Here is a 19,887-nt window from a genome sequence, read left to right as displayed (position 1 = left end):
CAATGACACTTGTTATTTCAATTAATTTTGAGTTGATTAACCTGTGATGACTGAAGAGCTGTAATTGTGATATAACATAATGGGTAAGAATACGGTGAAAGCTTCCTGGGACCTACGAACCACGAAAGTGTTTATTGACTTATGCATTAAACTTGTGCAACAAGGGGAAAGAAAAGGTACTAGCTTAACAAAGAAAGCTTGGGATTCTTGGTGATAAATTTACTGCCAAAACTGGAAGAGTGTATGAAAAAGCTTAATTTAAGAATAAATATGATTCCCTACGAAAGGAGTGGCAGACATGGGATAGGCTGCTTCGTAAGACAGGATTGGGATGGGATACTGAAAGGAATACTGTCAGTACAACTGATGATTGGTGGGAGAGAAAAATAAGGGTAATTATTGAACCTTTTGATCTTACATTTTCTCTACTTGTTAATGTTTTGTGTATATTTACTGTTTTTAAAATATTTTATGATATTATTGGTGTCTAATGTGTAGGAAGTTCCAAACTACGAAAAATTCAGAGAAAGAGGACTTCAATTTAGGGATCAATTAACTCAACTATTTGGGAGTGTAGCTGCAACTGGACCACAAGCATGGGCACCTTCTTCCATGACACTTCCAAGTGAAGGAACACTGAATGAAGATTTGGAAGAAGGGTCCGGAGATAGTGATGAAATTTTAGGTGCACCAACTGGTATAAGTGAGGAATTTAACTCAGTGAACTTCAATGACAATAGTGGAGGTAGTGGGGGCAACACTGAATTGAGGTAGGATAATAGTGGTGGGGGTACGAGCAGAGGTGGGAGTCGACCTAGTAGTTCACTGGGGGTCAGAAGGAAGAGTGAAGTCATGAAGAAACACACATCTCCCTCTATGAAAATAGCGGATGCACTTAGCAAGATTGCTGAAAAAAATATTTCTGAGGCTGAGCGTGGCAATGAGGTCATTTCACGAGTAGAAGCTAGAAGGTTGGAAGAAGAAGCGCGTGCTCATGAGATTTCAATTAGGGGAGTCCTGTCTCACCTCAAAACAATTCCTGAAGTTGTCAGTGATCCTGATTTATTTAGACGGTGCACACAACTCCTTATGGAACGGCCGGAGGCACGGGAAATGTATGCAGCTCTGAAGGATCAGAAGGAACAACTTCTACCTATTTTGGAGTTTTACACTAGGGATTTATGACTTATTTATTATATTAGACAGTTCCATATGTGTATGTTTTATGTGATGAGTGGATTGTTATATGAATCAGACAACTCTGTAACTTTTATAAATGTTTCGTAATTTCTACGTAGGAATTCTAAACTTTATGTGTATGTGCACAGGATAAAACGAATATGGATGATGAAATTAAACATGTGGAAGAGCATGCTAAGGGACGAAAAAAAAGGGTTAACAAAGTTGCAGCATTGGTCGGTGCATATGCTACTTTGAACTTGTGTAAGGGGCCTCGGCATACAAGTGCTTATACAAGTAGCTTATGGGTAAGGGATGTTTTACATGGCAACCCCAGTCGTTGCTATAACATGTTTAGGATGGAACGAGATGTGTTCTTAAGTCTGGTGGAACAATTGCAACAACATGGTCTAAAAGAAACTAAAAATATAGGGTTACATGAATCAGTTGCAATGTTTTTACATACCGTTGGCCATGCACTTAGTAGTAGAATGCAACAAGAAAGATTTCAACATTCAGGGGAGATAATTAGCAGACATTTTCATAATGTTCTAATGGCATGTTGTAGACTTGCCATGTCTAATATCAAACCAAAAGATCCAACATTCTGGCATGTTCATACAAAAATTCGGTTTGGTAAATATTGGCCTTTTTTTAAACATGCTATTGGAGCAATTGATGGCACACATGTTTTCTGCGTTGTCAGTGCAACAGATCAAACTAAATTTATCTCTAGGAAAGGAACAGTGTCACAAAATGTCATGGCGGTTTGTGATTGGGACATGTGTTTTACTTTTGTCTTGGCCGGATGGGAAGGTAGCGCACATGATGCTCGGATATTTGATCATGACCTCACAACTCCTTCAATGAACTTTCCCCATCCACCTGAAGGTATTTTTTATTTCCTGCATTTTTTTATATTTAGCTTAACAATAGAAACATAATTTACAATAATTTCATTTTTTATATAGGAAAATATTATTTGATGGATGCTGGATACCCAACACCGAATGGATATCTCGGCCCATACAGACGGGAGCGTTACCATCTGCCTGATTTTCGAAGGACATCTGGGTTTGAAAATGACAATGAGATCTTTAATTATTTCCATTCAAGTTTAAGGAGTACAATTGAAAGAACTTTCGGAGTTTGGAAAAAAAAAGTTCGCAATCTTACAAAACATGCCATCCTATGATTATGAAACACAAGTTAAAATTGTTTGTGCAACGATGGCTATACATAATTTTATTAGAACGACATCTATTACTGATCCTGGATTCGTTCAGTTGGAAGAAGAAGGTACTTATGCAGAAGATGATGATGATGGGGTTGGATTTTCGCGTATACATTCATCAATTCAATCTTCATCTTACATGGCTCAGGTTCGTGACAGCATAAGAGACGAACTTGTTAATTTAATACGAGGATAGTAGTCATGTCTTATTTATTTCCTTTTATCATAGATTGTAATATGTAGTTAAAAACAAAACCTATTACAAATGCTTTGTATCGATGCATCATCTTAACGATTATGACACTTCTTTATTTATATTTCTCTTATTAATATTATACCTTATATTCTCAAGCTAATTATTACTTACTTGAATAATTAATAAATTATTTTAAGACGTGTTTATTCTATTTTATCAAACAATATCATCCCATTTTATGTTTATAATCTTCATGAAAAATACATGACTTTTTGTTTGCAACAAAATAATTCATCTTCTCTAAAAATATTTTCACTCTTATATTTTATGAATATATATGTGTGGTGACAATTAATTAATTAATTGTATTAAACATAAGAGGTTATTATACATGTAGTATGTTATTACAAAAAGTAGTTGTGAAAAAATGTTATGGGATTTCACGTTTACAATCTTTAAAGAAAATTAATATTTTTCTATTATAAAAAAATCATTTTTCTATAAACATATTTAATATTATGTTTTATAAATATATGTACACATATTAATTATGTATTAATTATATTATCTTATATATTATTAATTATGTTAGTAAAAATTTTTTCATTAACAATTTTATTTCTTCAAATCAAAATAAATCATAAAATCTATCCCTTATATAATTACTCCTCCGGTCCTAATTATAAGACCCAATTGACTTATTTGAGGAGATTAAGGAAGTAAGTTAAGTTGGTTATTTATAATAAATAAGTGTTGTTATTCCTAAAATATCTTTGCTAATTAAGTATATTGGCTAAAACTATCATTATTAGAAGGATTATTTTGAAAAAAATGCATAAATATAAAAGAAAAAATGGATTGGGTCTTATAATTAGGACCAAATAAAAAGTCAAATTGGGTCTTATAATAAGGACCGGAGGAGTATCATATTAACTTATACCCTTTTTGGTAATTTTCGCATGTAAAAAGTGTTTCTGGTAATAACTATCTAAACACTCTTACTTCTTAGAATCACTTTTTTTCAAAATCTATTCTCCACAAAATTTATTTTCCAGAATCATTTTTTCAAACCACGGTTTGGTTTCATCCAAACACACCCTTTTAAGTACTGGAAAAATGGTTTATTTGTGAGGCTGAGAGAAGCGGCGGCATTCTGGTCACACTTTCTTCCCGCTTTCTTTCTGGCTGCGGCAAAAGCTTTCGCCTTCTTTGATAGCAACAAAAGGCAGAAACTTTATGCTCAGAGGGGAGAATGTGTTCTTCAGTTCTTAATATTCATAGTTCATGTCCCATTTCGTCCTACTCCCCAACTTGCTTTCATGGTCGACCCTGTGCTCTAACCCCTCTTCGATTTCTTTCGTCCAATTCCTCTTTGAAGTTCAAAAATCAGCCTTTGAGATTCTCTCGCCCCAAGAGATCCAGAACCCACAAGCGTCGCTCTTCCTTTGTAGTTCTCGCAGTACAATCGAATATCTTTCAAGGTTAGATTTTTCTTCATTCGGGCAGTCTTGTTCATTCAGGGTATGTTCGGATTGGACATGTTATTTGCTCACGGTTCCAAGCTAACAAAAGTTTGAATCATTTAAAAAGAAGGAAAACATATTTGTTTATATCCAAACGAATGAAATTGTCAAACTTATGAATACTTCTGATATTTGGGACGATGAGATTTCAGTTCACTGACGAAACGATAGTGGAGATAAGCCGATTTCAGAATTATTTCCGGGTTATTAGATTATATTTGTTTGCAAGTTCTAGGTTTACTGGCACAGGAGACTTGGTATAAATAAAGAGAATCGGATTTTGAATGACCATTGGTGAAATGATTTGTTATATTTTAATTGTGTAGCTGAATTTGAACTTGCTTGATCTTCTTTTGTAATCTGTGAATTGGATTATAGTAATTGACATCAATTTGAATTTTCTCAATCCTAAGCACTATCTGGCTGCAGTTATCGCCCTTGTGACTGATTTTTGTTGAGTAAACTTAGGGTAATGGATCATCCTTGATGTCCTAGCGGCTTCGTTTCAGTTTTTATATATATATATATATATATATATATATATATATATATATAGGATTTAGGAAGTTATGCATAATAATAAGAGTATGATGAAGAGCACTACGTTTAGGTAATATGAACTGTCTAATCTCAAACAGAACTTGATCTTGGGTCACAATCTGCAATTTGCATTTTGTAAAGCAAGTCAGTTAGTTTTTATGCAAAATTTTCAGTGGAATTTCCTGACATCTTTGAAGGGTTTCCTATGATGTGATGACTACCTAGACAATGAATTTTATCCTTGCTGAGGAGTGAACATATAAACCCAAGAAAATTCCCACCCCCAGTACTCGCCTCCCCATCCATAATGAATGTAGTTGATTAGCGTGTCTGGTTGTTGCTTCTTGACAATATCATATGATTTGTTTAAAATTTGATTCATGGTATAGTTTTGTGTTATAAATTTTGAACTTTTACTCTGAATGCTGCATATTGCCTTAACTTTCATGCTTCTTCAGGAAAACCTAACCTTTCATTTTGATTCCCACTGCCGTCATGATTATGTTTAATAGCTCTCCAGACAGCATGGAAAGTTGGTAGGGATGGAATTGAGGCGGGTACTAATCTGGTTCCTGTAAGTTTGAATAGCCCTTTCAACATGGCAATCCTTGGATCAAGTCTACTTATTGAATACTTTGTTCTGCTTTATTATTCATTTTATATTTCTTTTCTTCTCCTTTCTGGCACTAGGATTCTATACCAAGACCGGTAGCGAGGATTTCTGTAACTTTTGTAGCATTGAGCGTTGGACTTTTTGTTCTGAAGTCTTTCCTCTCTACAGCATTCTTTATACTGGTGAGTCAACAACTTTCTTTGTGCAAAGAAATTTAAGTCTGGACGTTCTTTATACTGGTAAGTTCTTAAGGCAGGATAAGAATGCCAGGAATATCAAATGAATATATTTTTTCGATGCACTTCTTTGTATCAATATTTCTTGTCTTGCCTGCTATTCTAAAAATGGGATCAATTATTGCAACCTGATTCAATATTCTGAAGTTAATAAATCGTCTTCAATATTATTTTGGCGTTCATTTGATAGGCAATATTGAGTTCATAGAAACAAATGATTTGCATGATGTCAGGCCACTATGGGACTTGCATATTTCGCATTCCTAGCTTTTAATAAAGATCAAGGACGAACAGGAGGCAGCGACACCACCTCCACTTCCACCTCCACCCCTATGGAGGATCCAGTAGAAGAAGCCAGAAAAATAATGGACAAGTACAAGTAGCGTCACCAGAGTAAGTCATTCCGAGCCATTTTTCTGCATTCTATAATTGTCCATTGCAATGTTGGATGTGATGCCTTGCTCATTATGGAAATCTAGATCTTACATATATTGTGCTCCTTTTCTTTTCTTCCTTGCCCCATGAAATGAACGCTATCAGTTTGTTAAAAAGTTGAGACTTTGACAGATCTAAATCCATGATGATTGAGATGGAAGAGATCGAGGCTTACTTAGAGCACAGTCATCTTCAGTCATGCAAATCATGACATTTTGAGTTGTTTACATCATTTCATAATGTAACAATTTTGAGGCTTGTTGTTTAGGGAAAAAATGACCCTAGGTTAGAAAAACTGTTGTAACGTTCCACTTGAACCTGTTTCTTCTGGTGATATCACTCAACTGCAAATTAGTTGTAGATAAACCTGAAGTTAAAATAATCATATGCCCAGAGAGCATGAGAATACTGTGATTTTTCCATTGGTGATGGCTGTCAAAGGGATACTGAAATCAAATGAGAGTCCAAAGTTTATGCTCTCTCTCTCTCTCTCTGTGTCTATTTAATTAATGAGAGGGCTGAGTTGGGAGGTTTTACAGGTTTGTGCATTTGCTTATCCTGCAGGTCTTCTCACTCAGAGAATTGTAGCTGCACAACTTCATTATGTAATATATGCTAACGCTAAATAGTGGAAGTTCATGCAAACTTTACTAGGACCCTGTATAAAAGAATTTCTTAGTCATTTTTCTTATCAAACTTTGCATGATAGAATTTTCAGTTCCTTTGGGAACTTTTCTTGTGGTTTTATTATCCTTTTGCACGTGTTGTTATGCCAAGATATATTTATAAATAAGCACTAAACACTATTTAATTAGGTTATGCAATTTTAAATGGTTTACAATGACTTTTACGCATTATATGTTACAATCGTGAGTTGTTCTATTTGGCTTAATCTTATTTAATATCATCTGACCTTATGTGTTATAATATTAATATCCTAATGAGAAACTTACACATAATTCTGGAACATTATATTAAAAACATTATCTCGCCACACCTTTTTATTTAGTTTTCTACGCTATCAATAAAAATATAACAGCCTAAATAATTTAAAATGCAAATTGTGAGGAGCCTCTGAGGGAAGAGTAATATAAGAAAATATTGTATATCATTTATGTCCTCTGTTCTTACTCGGTTCTCTCTCTGCCCCTCGCAAAAATATTTTACTAACGACACGTTCGAGATAGTTCAATCGTTAGGGGTATAGATGAGAATTACATAAAGGCAGCTATGGATCAAACGATATTATGCATTCCAAAATTCTATTCGTCGATGTCAATGATACAGCGTAGCCCCTCTCCCCTTATCATCAACTCGAACGCCTTGTTAATCTCAGAGAATGGAACTCTGTGTGTTATAAACTTTTCCAATTCCAACTTCTGCAACCAAACAAAACACGCAAAAAAGAAAATGCGAAGTATATCAGTTTGCATAAATTTCACTCATTTTATCAGAGACCTAGTGACTGTAACAGAATGAAAAACCATAGTCACCTTGCTCATGTACATGTCAACAATAGACGGAAGATCTGTCCTGGGCTTGTAGTTCCCAAAGAAAGTCCCTTTTAGTGTTCTTTCGTTCAGCACATTGATTGGCTTGGTCATGAACACTGCATCCTTGGTGGGTACTCCTACAAGAACTGCAACTCCCCAACCCTAAAATGTTTTGCACAAAATTATTAGCCATATAGCCGAATTCCTATCCTCAACGTAGACTTATTCTCCAAACTTTTGAGGGAAGAAGCTTTGAAGCTCTCTAGCTATCATTAATATAAGTTATTGGTCCTTAACCATCATTTTTCCAGATTTTCTGCTATCATATGATATGGCTATCTGATAAAAAGGTGGCTTACATCATGAACACATTCAAAAGCAGAAATCATGGCGTTGATGTTTCCAGTGCACTCCACACTGCGGTCCACTCCACCGTTTGTCATCTCTGCAATAACCTGTGATTTATAACCATAGCTTCATGAAGCCATAAAAGACCAGGTGAAGTGAACAGTGAGTACATAGCTGATGGAAAGTTGATGTACCTCTTGAACTGGTTTATCATAATCCTTTGGATTTATAAACTCAGTCACCCCAAATTTCTTGGCTACAACATCAAAGAAAAAGAAAACAAACAGTCAGATTCTTAAGTTCTCAGTTTATTAAAAGGGGGCGATTTCTGAAACTATCAGATTATTAGTAAGGGGAGATTACTGTAGGTCTGAGAACAAAATCTACCTGCTTCAAATCTGCTAGGGTTCAAGTCAATCCCAATGATCCTAGATGCCCCAGCAATTCTTGCCCCCTCTGCAGCCTGATATTTTAGAATCTAGTTATAATATTATGATTGAAGAATTTGGTAGGGCATTGAAAATCTGTATCCATGTTATGTTTAGAGAAACATTAGATGTTAACTTACAGCAAGGCCGACAGTTCCAAGGCCAAAGACTGCAACAGAGGAACCTTTCTTTGGCTTTGCCACATTCAGAGTTGCTCCCAATCCTGAAATCTCAATGAGTATTGTTCCACACAAATCAGTCAGCAAGAAATTGAATCTAAAGCTGAAATCTATTCATCTATGCATAACCTAAGAGTAAAGCAACAACTCAATTTGTGAATTATCAGATTGTTTTAGCTGCATGTTAGTTTTCTGTCAAACGATCTGGAGATGAGCTAAAAACTTAAAGTAGAGTGGGACTTGACCAGTCGAAATGCCGCAGCTGAGAACACAGACTTTATCCATAGGTGCCAGAGGGTTGATCTTTGCAAGGCAGCCAGAGTGAACCACAGTGTATTCACTGAAAGTGGAAGTGCCAAGAAAGTGGTTGACAGGGTCGCCATTAATGGAGAACCTGCTTTTTTCATCACTGAGCATCACACCTCTGTTTGTATCTATTCTCAGAAGGTCACACATGTTGCTCTCCTCAGACTTGCAATGTGCACATTCTCCACATTCCCCTGTGAATACCGGAAGCACATGATCCCCAGCTCGCAAGTCTGTCACTCCTTCTCCAACACTCTCCACAATTCTGTTCATTATTCAAATTAAGTAAACTAACACAATTCATTGCATGATGTACAAATAATTCTTTGATTTTTAAAATTTGAGAAGGAATCTTAATAATCTGTGTCATAATTAGTTTACTAGTAGAAGGATGACAAAGTTAGGGTACCGGTGTTAACTATAGATGATTTAAAGAAGCTATATGCATATAACACAGTACGAGGGAGTCACGTCCAATTAAACTTTCTTTGTTGAAAACAACTTGCTTTAATGAAATAGAACACGTCTTACCCAGATGCCTCGTGCCCAAAAATTCTGGGGAAAAGAGGAGTTTGCCCCTGAAACACAAATAAATGAAAGATCAAGCTTTGTGAGTTGGAGAACAAACATAGTAATATTCTGCATGTGGCTTGGATTTTAAAAAATGAAAGAGAATTGAGTTAGAAAGACCTTGGCCTCCCAGAAGTAGAGATCAGTGTGGCAGAGAGACGTGTATTTGACCTTGATCCTCACTTCCATCGCCTGTGGTGGAGCTACTTCCACTCGTTCCATCACCAATGGTTTCCCTGCTTCCCATGCTACTGCAGCTGCTTTTCCATATATTTCATTCCATAAATTTTGTATTCATTCCTGTATTTCTCGTACTAAAAACTACATGTATTGAAGCATTTCAAGCCTAATGAAGAGGGGGAAAATAAAAGAAGAAATATAATTTATTTATTTTTTTGGCTGGATTTCACACGAATGAATCTCATTTTTCTTCTACTTTGTTTAAAATTAAAATAAAAATGTATTTCAAACCATTTATTTAATTAGCTATGTATTGGAAAGATTAAAAAAATAATTATTCATTCTTTTAAAAAATTATATCAGGAAAATTAGAATCCTCAAACATTATAGATATCTTTACCTGCATTACCACTTATGGCTAAAATACATGTAACATTCTCAAAAAAAATCTAATAACTTCTTTCGGAAAATCATGTGGAGTTGAAAGTACTAAAAAAGAAAGGGGAAAAAAAGACAAATCCATAGAAAGATAACATAAGCTATTGTTGTTTTGTAGTGCCAAGGATAGTGACCGCATAACATCACAAAGAAATGATCTCGACCCTTAATTGACTATCTTCATCAATGGTTTTGAAACATTCGCCTTATTTCATTGATCCAACCGTCTACATTCGGATATAGATCTCAGAAGGCTTGAGAACATGAAATCCAAATTCTAGTTGTGTGATTCTCTTATAGAGACTTGTATAGAGTTGATTTCGCTATGGAAAAGGATTCAGAGGAGGATTCAGCAGCATTTCAGTCTAAATACCTCTTTCGTCCTATCTGTGGCTCCGTGGATAAAACTGAAAATACAGAATCGAACGAAACGGAACGGAACCGAAGAATCAAACCTGATTTTGCTATGGAACTCAACCTTCTGCTCCGATTAGAATTCTAATTTCCCAATTTACAGTATGAAACTAGACGAAGACTGAATAGAAGAATTCGTTACAGTGTCCAGCACCATCTGGTTGCGTGATTTTGCCACGAAAGATTCTTAAAAATAAGGATAAACAAAATGGATTCATACCTTTGCATGGAATCGTCAGACCAGCAGTGGTGGACATCGTGGTGAAATCTGCAGATGAGGAATGCGGGTACGAATTAGTAGAAAATCTCCTCGAAATACTGCTCCTTAGCGTCCGGACACAACTTATTAGCCTCTGGGCATGACACATCTGTCTAATATGCATATGCCAAGGGCCAACTGTGTAATTTTCGTTTTCACTATCTGTCACCTTTCAATCATTATCTTTATACGTAACACAATAGAAACAACGGCTTATAATTTTCTAAGGAAACGGGATTTTGGACCCCATGAACAGTGAATAATGCTGGCTAGTTCTATGGATGCAGCCAAATGAGAGTTTCAATATCAAGAGGAAGTTGCAGAGATTCAGTGTCTGGTTTTTTGAGTCAAAGTATTAAATGAACGAACCGCCCATAGATGGATGACACCGGGTTCTGGGGATGGAATCATGCCAAGAATAATAGAATTGGTAGTAAAATGCCAATCATCAACTTGGTTTGAAAGCAACGAATCAATGCTATGAATTTGCTTGTTTCATTAAACTGTGGTCTCTCTCTTACCCAAAAAAAAAAAAATCTATAGTTCATCCTTTGATGATATGCTTTTTTTTTTTCCCTTGATACTAATACCAACATTCAATCCTAATTATAAAAGCCAGTTGACTAATTTGAGGAGATTAAAAAAATAAGTTGAGTTAGTTATTTGTTCTAAATAGGTGTTGTCTTTCCTAAAATATCCTTGCTAATCAAGTGTATTGACTAGAACTATCATTGTTAAAAGGACTACTTTGAAAAAAAAGTATAAATATGATAGATAAAGTGGATTGGAATCTTATATTTAGGAGCAAAATAAAAATCAAACAGAATTTTACATTAATGACCAAAAGTAATATTTTCATCGGGTATATTAAGATTGGCCAATGTAAATCAATTGGGTTTTTGGACCTTGGTAAACCAATTGGGTTGGCCTCTTGCATATACTACCTCCATTTTTTAATATAAAAATTAGTTTGATATTTAATTTAATTTTAAATATAAAATTTTAATCCATTTTATTTTTTATATTTATTTATTTCTTTTTAAGATAGTTTTTGCAATAAGTTGCACGTTTTAAAGATTTCATCAAATAGTAATTCTAATTAACATACATAATTGGTAAGGATATTTCAAAAAAGATAATATTTATTTATTATAAATAACTAACTTAATTAGTTTTTTTAATCTGCTCAAATTAGTCAACAAACTCTTATATTAAAGACCGAAAATATAGTATTAAACATGGTTTTGTATGAGTAATTTTTTGAGCATTATTCTGACCCCAAAAAAAACAAAAAAAAAATTGAAGCATTACATCTTTAGTTTTAGTGGTTCGATTCAATCAAGTGGAAGTTGTTTGGCAGATGCTAGTCTTTATTCTCCTTGGAGCTGTCGCCCACAGCATACCCTCTCACATTGGCGCAACTATGGTCTTGCTCATCCTATTGGAAAGGTTAATCTGTATTTTTCATTTATTTATATTTAACTTTATGTATTTTCATTCTTTTATATAATATAATTGACATTGTTCTTAAAAAAAAAAAGGGTAGGCCACGTTCATATAAAGCTTTCTCAATGACAATTTCATTGATACACAAGACTTGAGCTTGATCTTTTAGTTAAGAGAAGGAACTAAACCAATTGTCATGGTTTCTTTGATAATAATTTTATTAATGGGATGTATTAACAATGGAAAACTGAAAATAAATCGTTGATGTAAAGAAGAAGAAAAAATTAACTACAAAAAATTACGCTTTAAAAAAAATCAGATTGTCTTGAACATGAAATTAACATTGTTAACGTAATTTTATATAATTAATTCAATTTAATACATATTCCTTTTTAGAACAGAGACTGATTTGAATTGAATGCAATTTCTGTAATCAAAATCTACGGCAAGAAGTCAATGTTCGGCTTAAAAGCGTGTGGCAAAAGAAAATATCCAAGTACATGCAAAAGAGGACATTGACATCTAGCAAAAGGAAAATAATGGACAGGTACAAGTAGTGTCACCAGAGAAGTCATTCCGAGCCATTTTTCTGCATTCTGTAATTGTCCATTGCAATGTTGGATGTGATGCCTTGCTCATTATGGAAATCCAGATCTTACACATATTGTGCTCCTTTTCTTTTCTTCTTGCCCCATGAAATGGGATTTGGATTCTCTCCAATTTTTCTCCCATCCTCTTCCCCTCCACTACCTTCTTTTTCCCTTCACAACCATTGGATTAAAATTCTAATGGTCCAGATTTAACATCTTATAAAAATAATATTATTAAAAAAATAAATAAATTTAAACTGTTAAAATCTGATCTAAACAGTTAACAACTGTAATAAAATATTAAATTTGGACCATTGAAGTTTTGATCTAATGATTATAAACGGTCAAAGAGAATAGTGAAGGGGAAGAGGATCAGAAAAGAAACGGAGAGAATCCAAGTCCCATGAAATGAATGGTATCAGTTTGTTAAAAAGTTTGAGACTTTGACAGATCTAAATCCATGATGATTGAGATGGAAGAGATCGAGACTGACTTAGAGCACAGTCATCTTCAGTCGTGCAAATCATGACATTTTCAGCTGTTTACATCATTTCATAATATAACAATTTTGAGGCTTGCTGTTCATGGAAAAAAATGGCCCTAGGTTGGAGTTTTGTTGGGTTCCACTTGAACCTGTTTCTGCTAGTGATGTCACTCAGCTGCAAATTAGTTGTAGATAAACCTGAAGTTAAAATAAATAAGGCTCATACAATTTTAAATGGTTTACGATGAACTTTACGCATTATACTACCTTCAGTCCTAATTATAAGGTTTTGTTTGCATATTATAAACAAGGTCTTATAATCAGAACTTGAGGTAATATATTACGATCATGAGTTGTTCTATTTGGTTTAATCATATTTAATATCATCTGACCTTATCATGTGTGATAATATTATTAATATCCTAATGAGAAACTTATACATAATTCTTGAACATTAGATTAAAAACATTATCCGCCACACCTTTTCATTTAGTTTTCTACGCTATCAATAAAAATATAACAGCTTAAATAATTTAAAATGCAAAATTGTGAGGCCCCTCCAAGGAAAGAGTACGGTAAAAAAATATTATATATTCCTTTGGTCCTTAATATAAGATTTATTTAACTAATTTGATTAGATTAAAAAAGTTAGGTAATTTAGTTAATTATAGGAAATATGATATGTTTTTCCTAAAATATCATAATTATCTTTCTTAATATTCTCCCTCTCTTTTTTACTTGATTATAGTTGAAATAGTATTCATAAGGGTACTTTAAAAATTTTTGATAAATATAAAAAATAGATCTTATATTTATGATCAAAATTATTAATAATTAGGTCTCATATTAAGAATCAGAAAAATACAATATTTATTTCCTCTGTTCTTACTCAGTTCTCTCTCTCTCTCTGCGCCCGCCCGTCGTGAAAATATTTTACTAACTACGCGCTCTAGATAGTTCAATCGTGAGGGACATAGATGAGAATTACATAAAGGCAGCTATAGATCAAATGATACGATGCATTCCAAAATTCTATTCGTCGATGTCAATGACGCAGCGTAGCCCTTCTCCCCTTATCATCAGCTCGAACGCCTTGTTAATCTCAGAGAATGGAACTCTGTGTGTTATAAACTTCTCCAATTCCAACTTCTGCAACCAAACAAAACACAAAAAGAAAAGAAAAGAAAAGAAAAAAGCAAAGTATATCAGTTTGCATAAATTTCACTCATTTTATCACAGAATCAGACCTAGTGACTGTAACAGAATGAAAAACCATAGTCACCTTGCTCATGTACATATCAACAATAGATGGAAGATCTGTCCTGGGCTTGTAGTTCCCAAAGGAAGTCCCTTTTAGTGTTCTTTCGCTGAGCACATTGATTGGCTTGGTCATGAACACTGCATCCTTGGTGGGTATTCCTACAAGAACTGCAACTCCCCAACCCTAAAATGTTTTGCACAAAATTATTAGCCATATAGCCGAATTCCTATCCCCAACATAGACTTGTTCTCCAAATTTCGAGGGAAAAAGCTTTGAAGCTCTCTAGCTATCATTAATAGAAGTTATTGGTCCTTAACCATCATTTTTCCAGATTTTCTGCTATCATATGATATGGCTATCTGATAAAAAGGTGGCTTACATCATGAACACATTCAAAAGCAGAAATCATGGTGTTGATGTTTCCAGTGCACTCCAAACTGCGGTCCACTCCACCGTTTGTCATCTCTGCAATAACCTGTGATTTATAACCATAGCTTTAGGAAGCCATAAAGGACCAGATGAAGTGAACAGTAAGTACATAGTAGATGGAGAATTGATGTACCTCTTGAACTGGTTTATCATAATCCTTTGGATTTATAAACTCAGTCACCCCAAATTTCTTGGCTACAACATCAAAGAAAAAGAAAACAAACAGTCAGATTCTTACGTTATCAGTTTATTGAAAAGGGGAGATTCCTGAAGCTATCAGTTAATTAGCAAGGGGAGATTACTGTAGTTATGAGAACTAAATCTACCTGCTTCAAGTCTGCTAGGGTTCAAGTCAATCCCAATGATCCTAGATGCCCCAGCAATTCTTGCCCCCTCTGCAGCCTGATATTTTAGAATCTAGTTATAATATTATGATCGAAGAATTTGGTAAAACATTGAAAATTTGTATCCATTTTATGTTTAGAGAAACATTAGATGTTAACTAACAGCAAGGCCGACAGGTCCGAGACCAAAGACCGCAACAGAGGAACCTTTCTTTGGCTTTGCCACATTCAGAGTTGCTCCCAATCCTGAAGTCTCGATGAGTATTGTTCCACACAAATCAGTCAACGAGAAATTGAATCTAAAGCTGAAATCTATTCATCTATGCATAACCTAAGAGTAAACCAATAACTCAATTTGGGAATTATCAGATTGTTTTTGTTGCATGTTAGTTTTCTGTCAAACGATCTGGAGATGAGCTAAAAACTTAAAGTAGAGTGGGACTTGACCAGTCGAAATGCCGCAGCTGAGAACACAGACTTTATCCATAGGTGCCAGAGGGTTGATCTTTGCGAGGCAGCCAGAGTGAACCACAGTGTATTCACTGAAAGTGGAAGTGCCAAGAAAGTGGTTGATAGGGTCGCCATTAATGGAGAACCTGCTTTTTTCATCACTGAGCATCACTCCTCTGTTTGGATCTATTCTCAGAAGGTCACACATGTTGCTCTCCTCAGACTTGCAATGTGCACATTCTCCACATTCCCCTGTGAATACCGGAAGCACATGATCCCCAGCTTGCACGTCTGTCACTCCTTCTCCAACACTCTCCACAATTCTGTTCATTATTCAAATGAAGTCAACTCACACAATTCATTGCATGATGTACAAATAATTCTTTGATTTTTAAGATTTGAGAAGGAATGTTAAACTCCCAGATTTGTAAAATAATCTGTGTCATAATTAGTTTACCAGTAGAAGCATGACAAAGTTAGGGTACCGGTGTTAACTATAGATGATTTAAAGAAGCTATATGCATATAACACAGTTCAAGGAAGTTATCTTGGTTGACACTGACATTTAAAAGTTAATAAATTATCTGCCCATGATTCACAATACGAGGGAGTCACGTCCAATTACACTTTCTTTGTTGAAAATAACGTGCTTTAATGAAATAAAACACGTCTTACCCAGCTGCCTCGTGCCCAAAAATTCTGGGGAAAAGAGGAGTTTGCCCCTGAAACACAAATAAATGAAAGATCAAGCTTTGTGAGTTGGAGAACAAACATTGTAATGTTCTGCATGCGGCTTGGATTGAAAAAATGAAGGAGAATTGAGTTACACAGACCTTGGTCTCCCAGAAGTAGAGATCAGTGTGGCAGAGAGACGTATATTTGACCTTGATCCTCACTTCCATCGCCTGTGGTGGAGCTACCTCCACTCGTTCCATCACCAATGGTTTCCCTGCTTCCCATGCTACTGCAGCTGCTTTTCCACATATTTCATTCCATAAATTTTGCATTCATTCATGTATTTCTTGTACTAAAAACTACATATATTGAAGCATTTCAGGCCTAATGAAGAGGGGAAAAATAAAAGAAGAAATAGAATTGATTTTGTTTTTGGCTGGATTTCACACGAATGAATCTCATGTTTCTTCCACTTCATTTAAAATTAAAATAAAAATGTATTTCAAATAATTTATTTAATTTGTTATGTATTGGAAAGATTAAAAAATAATTATTCATTTTTAAAAAAAATTCTGTTAGGAAAATTAGAATCCTCAAACATTATAGATATCTTTACAAGTATTACCACTTATGGCTAAAATACATGTAACATTCTCAACAAACAAAAAATCTAATGACTTCTTTCGGAAAATCATGGGGAGTTGAGAGGACTAAAAAAGAGGGGGGGGGGGGACACAAATTTTTTTAAATAGGCTATTGTTGTTTTGTAGTGCCAAGGATAGTGACCGCATAACATCACAAAGAAACGATCTCGACCCTTAATTGACTTATTTTCATCAATGGTTTTGAAACATTCTGCTTGTTTCATTGATCCAACCGTCTACAATCGGATACAGATCACAGAAAGCTTGAGAACATGAAATCCAAAATCTAGTTGTGTGATTCTCTTAGGCTCTGTTTGGTTGGAAGGTTGTTGAGGGGAGGGGAGGGGATAAATGTGTTTGGTTGGAAAAAATATAGATGGGAGGGGAGGGAAAAAAATTTGTCTTTTAGTGCTCCCCTCCAAATTTGGGGTTTTTTTGGAGAGGAGAGAAATATTATGTTTAATATTGACTAAATTATCCCTACTAGTTTGTTAATATTCTAGGCTTGCCCCTCTTATTAGAAACCCTTTTCTCCCTTCTATCTCTTTTCATCCAATATTATTATACTGTAGGGAAGGTTACCGACTTACCGCTTAGCTGTTTGAAAACTCAAAGTCTTTGTCATCGTCAGTATGCCTGCATACTTAATTTATATATATAGGCCTCACATGCTGTATGATTGTTTTCTATTAAGTTCTGACTCTGTTGTGTCGATATAATAATGCAACATGGCTTATATTTTGCATAAATTAAAAACGAATAGGAAGAAAATACTCAAATTGAGAATAATTTTAATCAGTTTTTGAGAGTGAAACTAATAAAAATATCATATATTGAGCAATTGAATTATTGTTCATATGCATTGATTGATATATACATATCACAACGTGTGTGTATTATAATTATATATCATGACGTGTGTGTATTATAATCTCAGATAGGCTGCAAATATACATATATATTAATCTCAGATAGGCTGCACACATGCATATATATATATTAATATATACATATCATAGCGTGTGTGTATTATAATTATATAATATATACATATCATATGTATTAATATACATGTGTGTGTATTATAATTATAAAATTAATGAGATAGAATGTTAAACTTTTTATCATATTTCCTAATTTTTTTTAGTTTTATCATAATTTTTTTATCACATGTAAGTGAGGTAATTGGTTTTTTTGAAATTGATAAATTAAGAAATAATAATTTTGATATAAATATTGTAATAAAAGAATAAAGTAGTCTATATATATAGATAAGAGTATATTTGTTAATTTATAATTACCTCCCCTTATGAACCAAACAAGAAATCTCCCTTCCCTTCCCCTCTCTTCCAACCAAACAAAACCCGTGACCTCTCTTTCCCTCATTTTCCCTTTTTTTAATTAACCTCCCCTCCCCTCCGTTGAACCAAACAAAGCCTTATGGAGACTTGTATAGAGTTCATTTTGTTACGAAAAAGGATTCAGAAGAGGATTCGGCAACATTTCAGGCCAAATACCTCTTTCGTTCTATTTGTGGCTCCGTGGATAAAACTGAAAATCTAGAATCAAATGGAACGGAACGGAACCGAGGAATCAAGCCTAATTTTGCTATGGAACTGAACTTTCTGCTCCAATTAGAATTCTACTTTCCCTCTTTGCAGAATGAAACTAGACGAAGATTGAGCAGAAAAGTGATCGTTATAGTGTCCAGCACCATCTGTTTGCGTGATCTTTCTCCGAAAGATTCTTAAAAATAAGGATAAACAAAATGGATTCATACCTTTGCATGGAATCGTCAGACCAGCAGTGCTCGACATTGTGGTGAAATCTGCAGATGAAGCATGCGAGTACGAATTAGGAGAATATCTCCTCGAAATAATGCTCCTAAGCGGCCGTACACAACTCGTTAGCTTCCGAGTATGATACATCTGTCTAATATACATATGCCAAGGGCAAACTATGTGATTTTCGTTTTCACAATCTGTCACCCTTCAATCATTATCTTTATACATAACACAATAAAAACAACAGCTTATAATTTTCTAAGGAAACAGGTTTTTGGACCCCATGACCAGTGAATAATGCTCGCTAGGTCTATAGATGCAGCCAAATGAGAGTTTCAATATCAAGAGGAAGTTGCAGAGATTCAGTGTCTGGTTTTTTGAGTCAAAAATTAAATGAATGAGACGCCCATGGATGGATGACACCGGCTTCTGGGGATGGAATCACGCCAAGAATAATAGAATTGGTAGTAAAATGCCAATCATCTCAACTTGGTTTGAAAGCAACGAATCAATGCTATGAGTTTGCTTGTTTCATTAAACTATGGTCTCTCTCTCTCAAAAAAAAAAAAAATCTATAGTTCATCCTTTGATGATATGCAATTTTTTTTTTTTTCCTGTTTCGATGCTAATGACAACAAATTTTGAGAAGATATATTAAGATTGGCTAATGTAAATCAATTGGGTTTTTTGATCTTGGTAAATCAACTGGGTTGGCTTCCTTGGACATACTACTTTCAGTATTTAATATAAGAGTTAGTTTGATATTTAATTTAGTTTTAAATATAAGATTCTAATTCACTTTATCCGTTTCTTTTTAAAATAGTTCTCACAGTAAGTTGTACATTTTAAAGATTTTATCAAATGATAGTTCTACTTAATATATATTACCTTCGGTCCTAATTATAAGATCTCGTTTCATCAAACGAGGTCTTATAATTAGGATTGGAGGTAGTATGATTAGTAAGGATATTTCAGGAAAGACAATATCTATTTACTATCTCCGGTCCTTAGTATAAGATCTCATTTGACTTTTATTTTAGTTCTAGATATAAGACCCCAATCCATTTTGTCTCTCATACTTGTTCATTTTTTCCCCAGATAGCCCTTCTAATAATGGTAGTTCTAACCAATAAACTTGATTAGTAAAAATATTTTAGAAAAAACAGCACTTATTTATTATATATAACTAATTTAACTTATTTTTTTAAT

General features: G+C 34.4%; 3 protein-coding genes across 6 annotated transcripts; 1 reads left to right on the top strand and 2 right to left on the bottom strand.

The window, feature by feature from the left end:
- The first annotated feature begins 3,755 nt into the window (after positions 1-3,755).
- LOC114750145 (uncharacterized) lies at positions 3,756-13,078 on the top strand. 3 transcript variants are annotated; one of them, XM_028938692.1, is made up of 5 exons: positions 3,756-4,090; positions 5,185-5,246; positions 5,363-5,467; positions 5,755-5,914; positions 13,058-13,078. In XM_028938692.1, exons 1-4 carry the CDS (start codon positions 3,862-3,864, stop codon positions 5,902-5,904), a joined length of 546 nt encoding a protein of 181 aa, XP_028794525.1. In that variant the 5' UTR covers positions 3,756-3,861; the 3' UTR covers positions 5,905-5,914; positions 13,058-13,078. The 3 variants fall into 3 exon arrangements, with proteins under 3 accessions (XP_028794525.1, XP_028794524.1, XP_028794523.1); XM_028938691.1 differs by lacking the exon at positions 13,058-13,078 and adding an exon at positions 6,089-6,263; XM_028938690.1 differs by lacking the exon at positions 13,058-13,078 and adding an exon at positions 6,521-6,798 and having other exon boundaries at positions 3,757-4,090.
- LOC114750143 (alcohol dehydrogenase 1-like) lies at positions 7,018-10,699 on the bottom strand. 2 transcript variants are annotated; one of them, XM_028938687.1, is made up of 10 exons: positions 10,533-10,699; positions 9,401-9,537; positions 9,242-9,288; positions 8,650-8,975; positions 8,366-8,448; positions 8,185-8,260; positions 7,992-8,053; positions 7,809-7,904; positions 7,450-7,611; positions 7,018-7,335 (listed from the first exon to the last, which is right to left on the bottom strand). In XM_028938687.1, exons 1-10 carry the CDS (start codon positions 10,693-10,695, stop codon positions 7,219-7,221), a joined length of 1,269 nt encoding a protein of 422 aa, XP_028794520.1. In that variant the 5' UTR covers positions 10,696-10,699; the 3' UTR covers positions 7,018-7,218. The 2 variants fall into 2 exon arrangements, with proteins under 2 accessions (XP_028794520.1, XP_028794521.1); XM_028938688.1 differs by lacking the exon at positions 10,533-10,699 and adding an exon at positions 10,033-10,057.
- A 944-nt stretch (positions 13,079-14,022) lies between the features above and the next one.
- On the bottom strand, positions 14,023-18,832 carry LOC114750144 (alcohol dehydrogenase 1-like). Its single transcript, XM_028938689.1, has 10 exons — positions 18,675-18,832; positions 16,409-16,545; positions 16,251-16,297; positions 15,573-15,898; positions 15,289-15,371; positions 15,108-15,183; positions 14,915-14,976; positions 14,732-14,827; positions 14,374-14,535; positions 14,023-14,240 (listed from the first exon to the last, which is right to left on the bottom strand). The coding sequence occupies exons 1-10, from the start codon at positions 18,820-18,822 to the stop codon at positions 14,124-14,126; spliced, it is 1,254 nt and encodes a 417-aa protein (XP_028794522.1). The 5' UTR covers positions 18,823-18,832; the 3' UTR covers positions 14,023-14,123.
- Between the last annotated feature and the right edge of the window lie 1,055 nt (positions 18,833-19,887).

Source organism: Neltuma alba, unplaced genomic scaffold, assembly GCF_004799145.2.
Source record: "Neltuma alba isolate B1F8T4 unplaced genomic scaffold, ASM479914v2 tig00006334_pilon, whole genome shotgun sequence".
Classification (NCBI taxonomy): domain Eukaryota; kingdom Viridiplantae; phylum Streptophyta; class Magnoliopsida; order Fabales; family Fabaceae; genus Neltuma; species Neltuma alba.
Note: the sequence above shows the minus strand (reverse complement) of the source record. Positions and strands in the feature narration are given on the sequence as shown.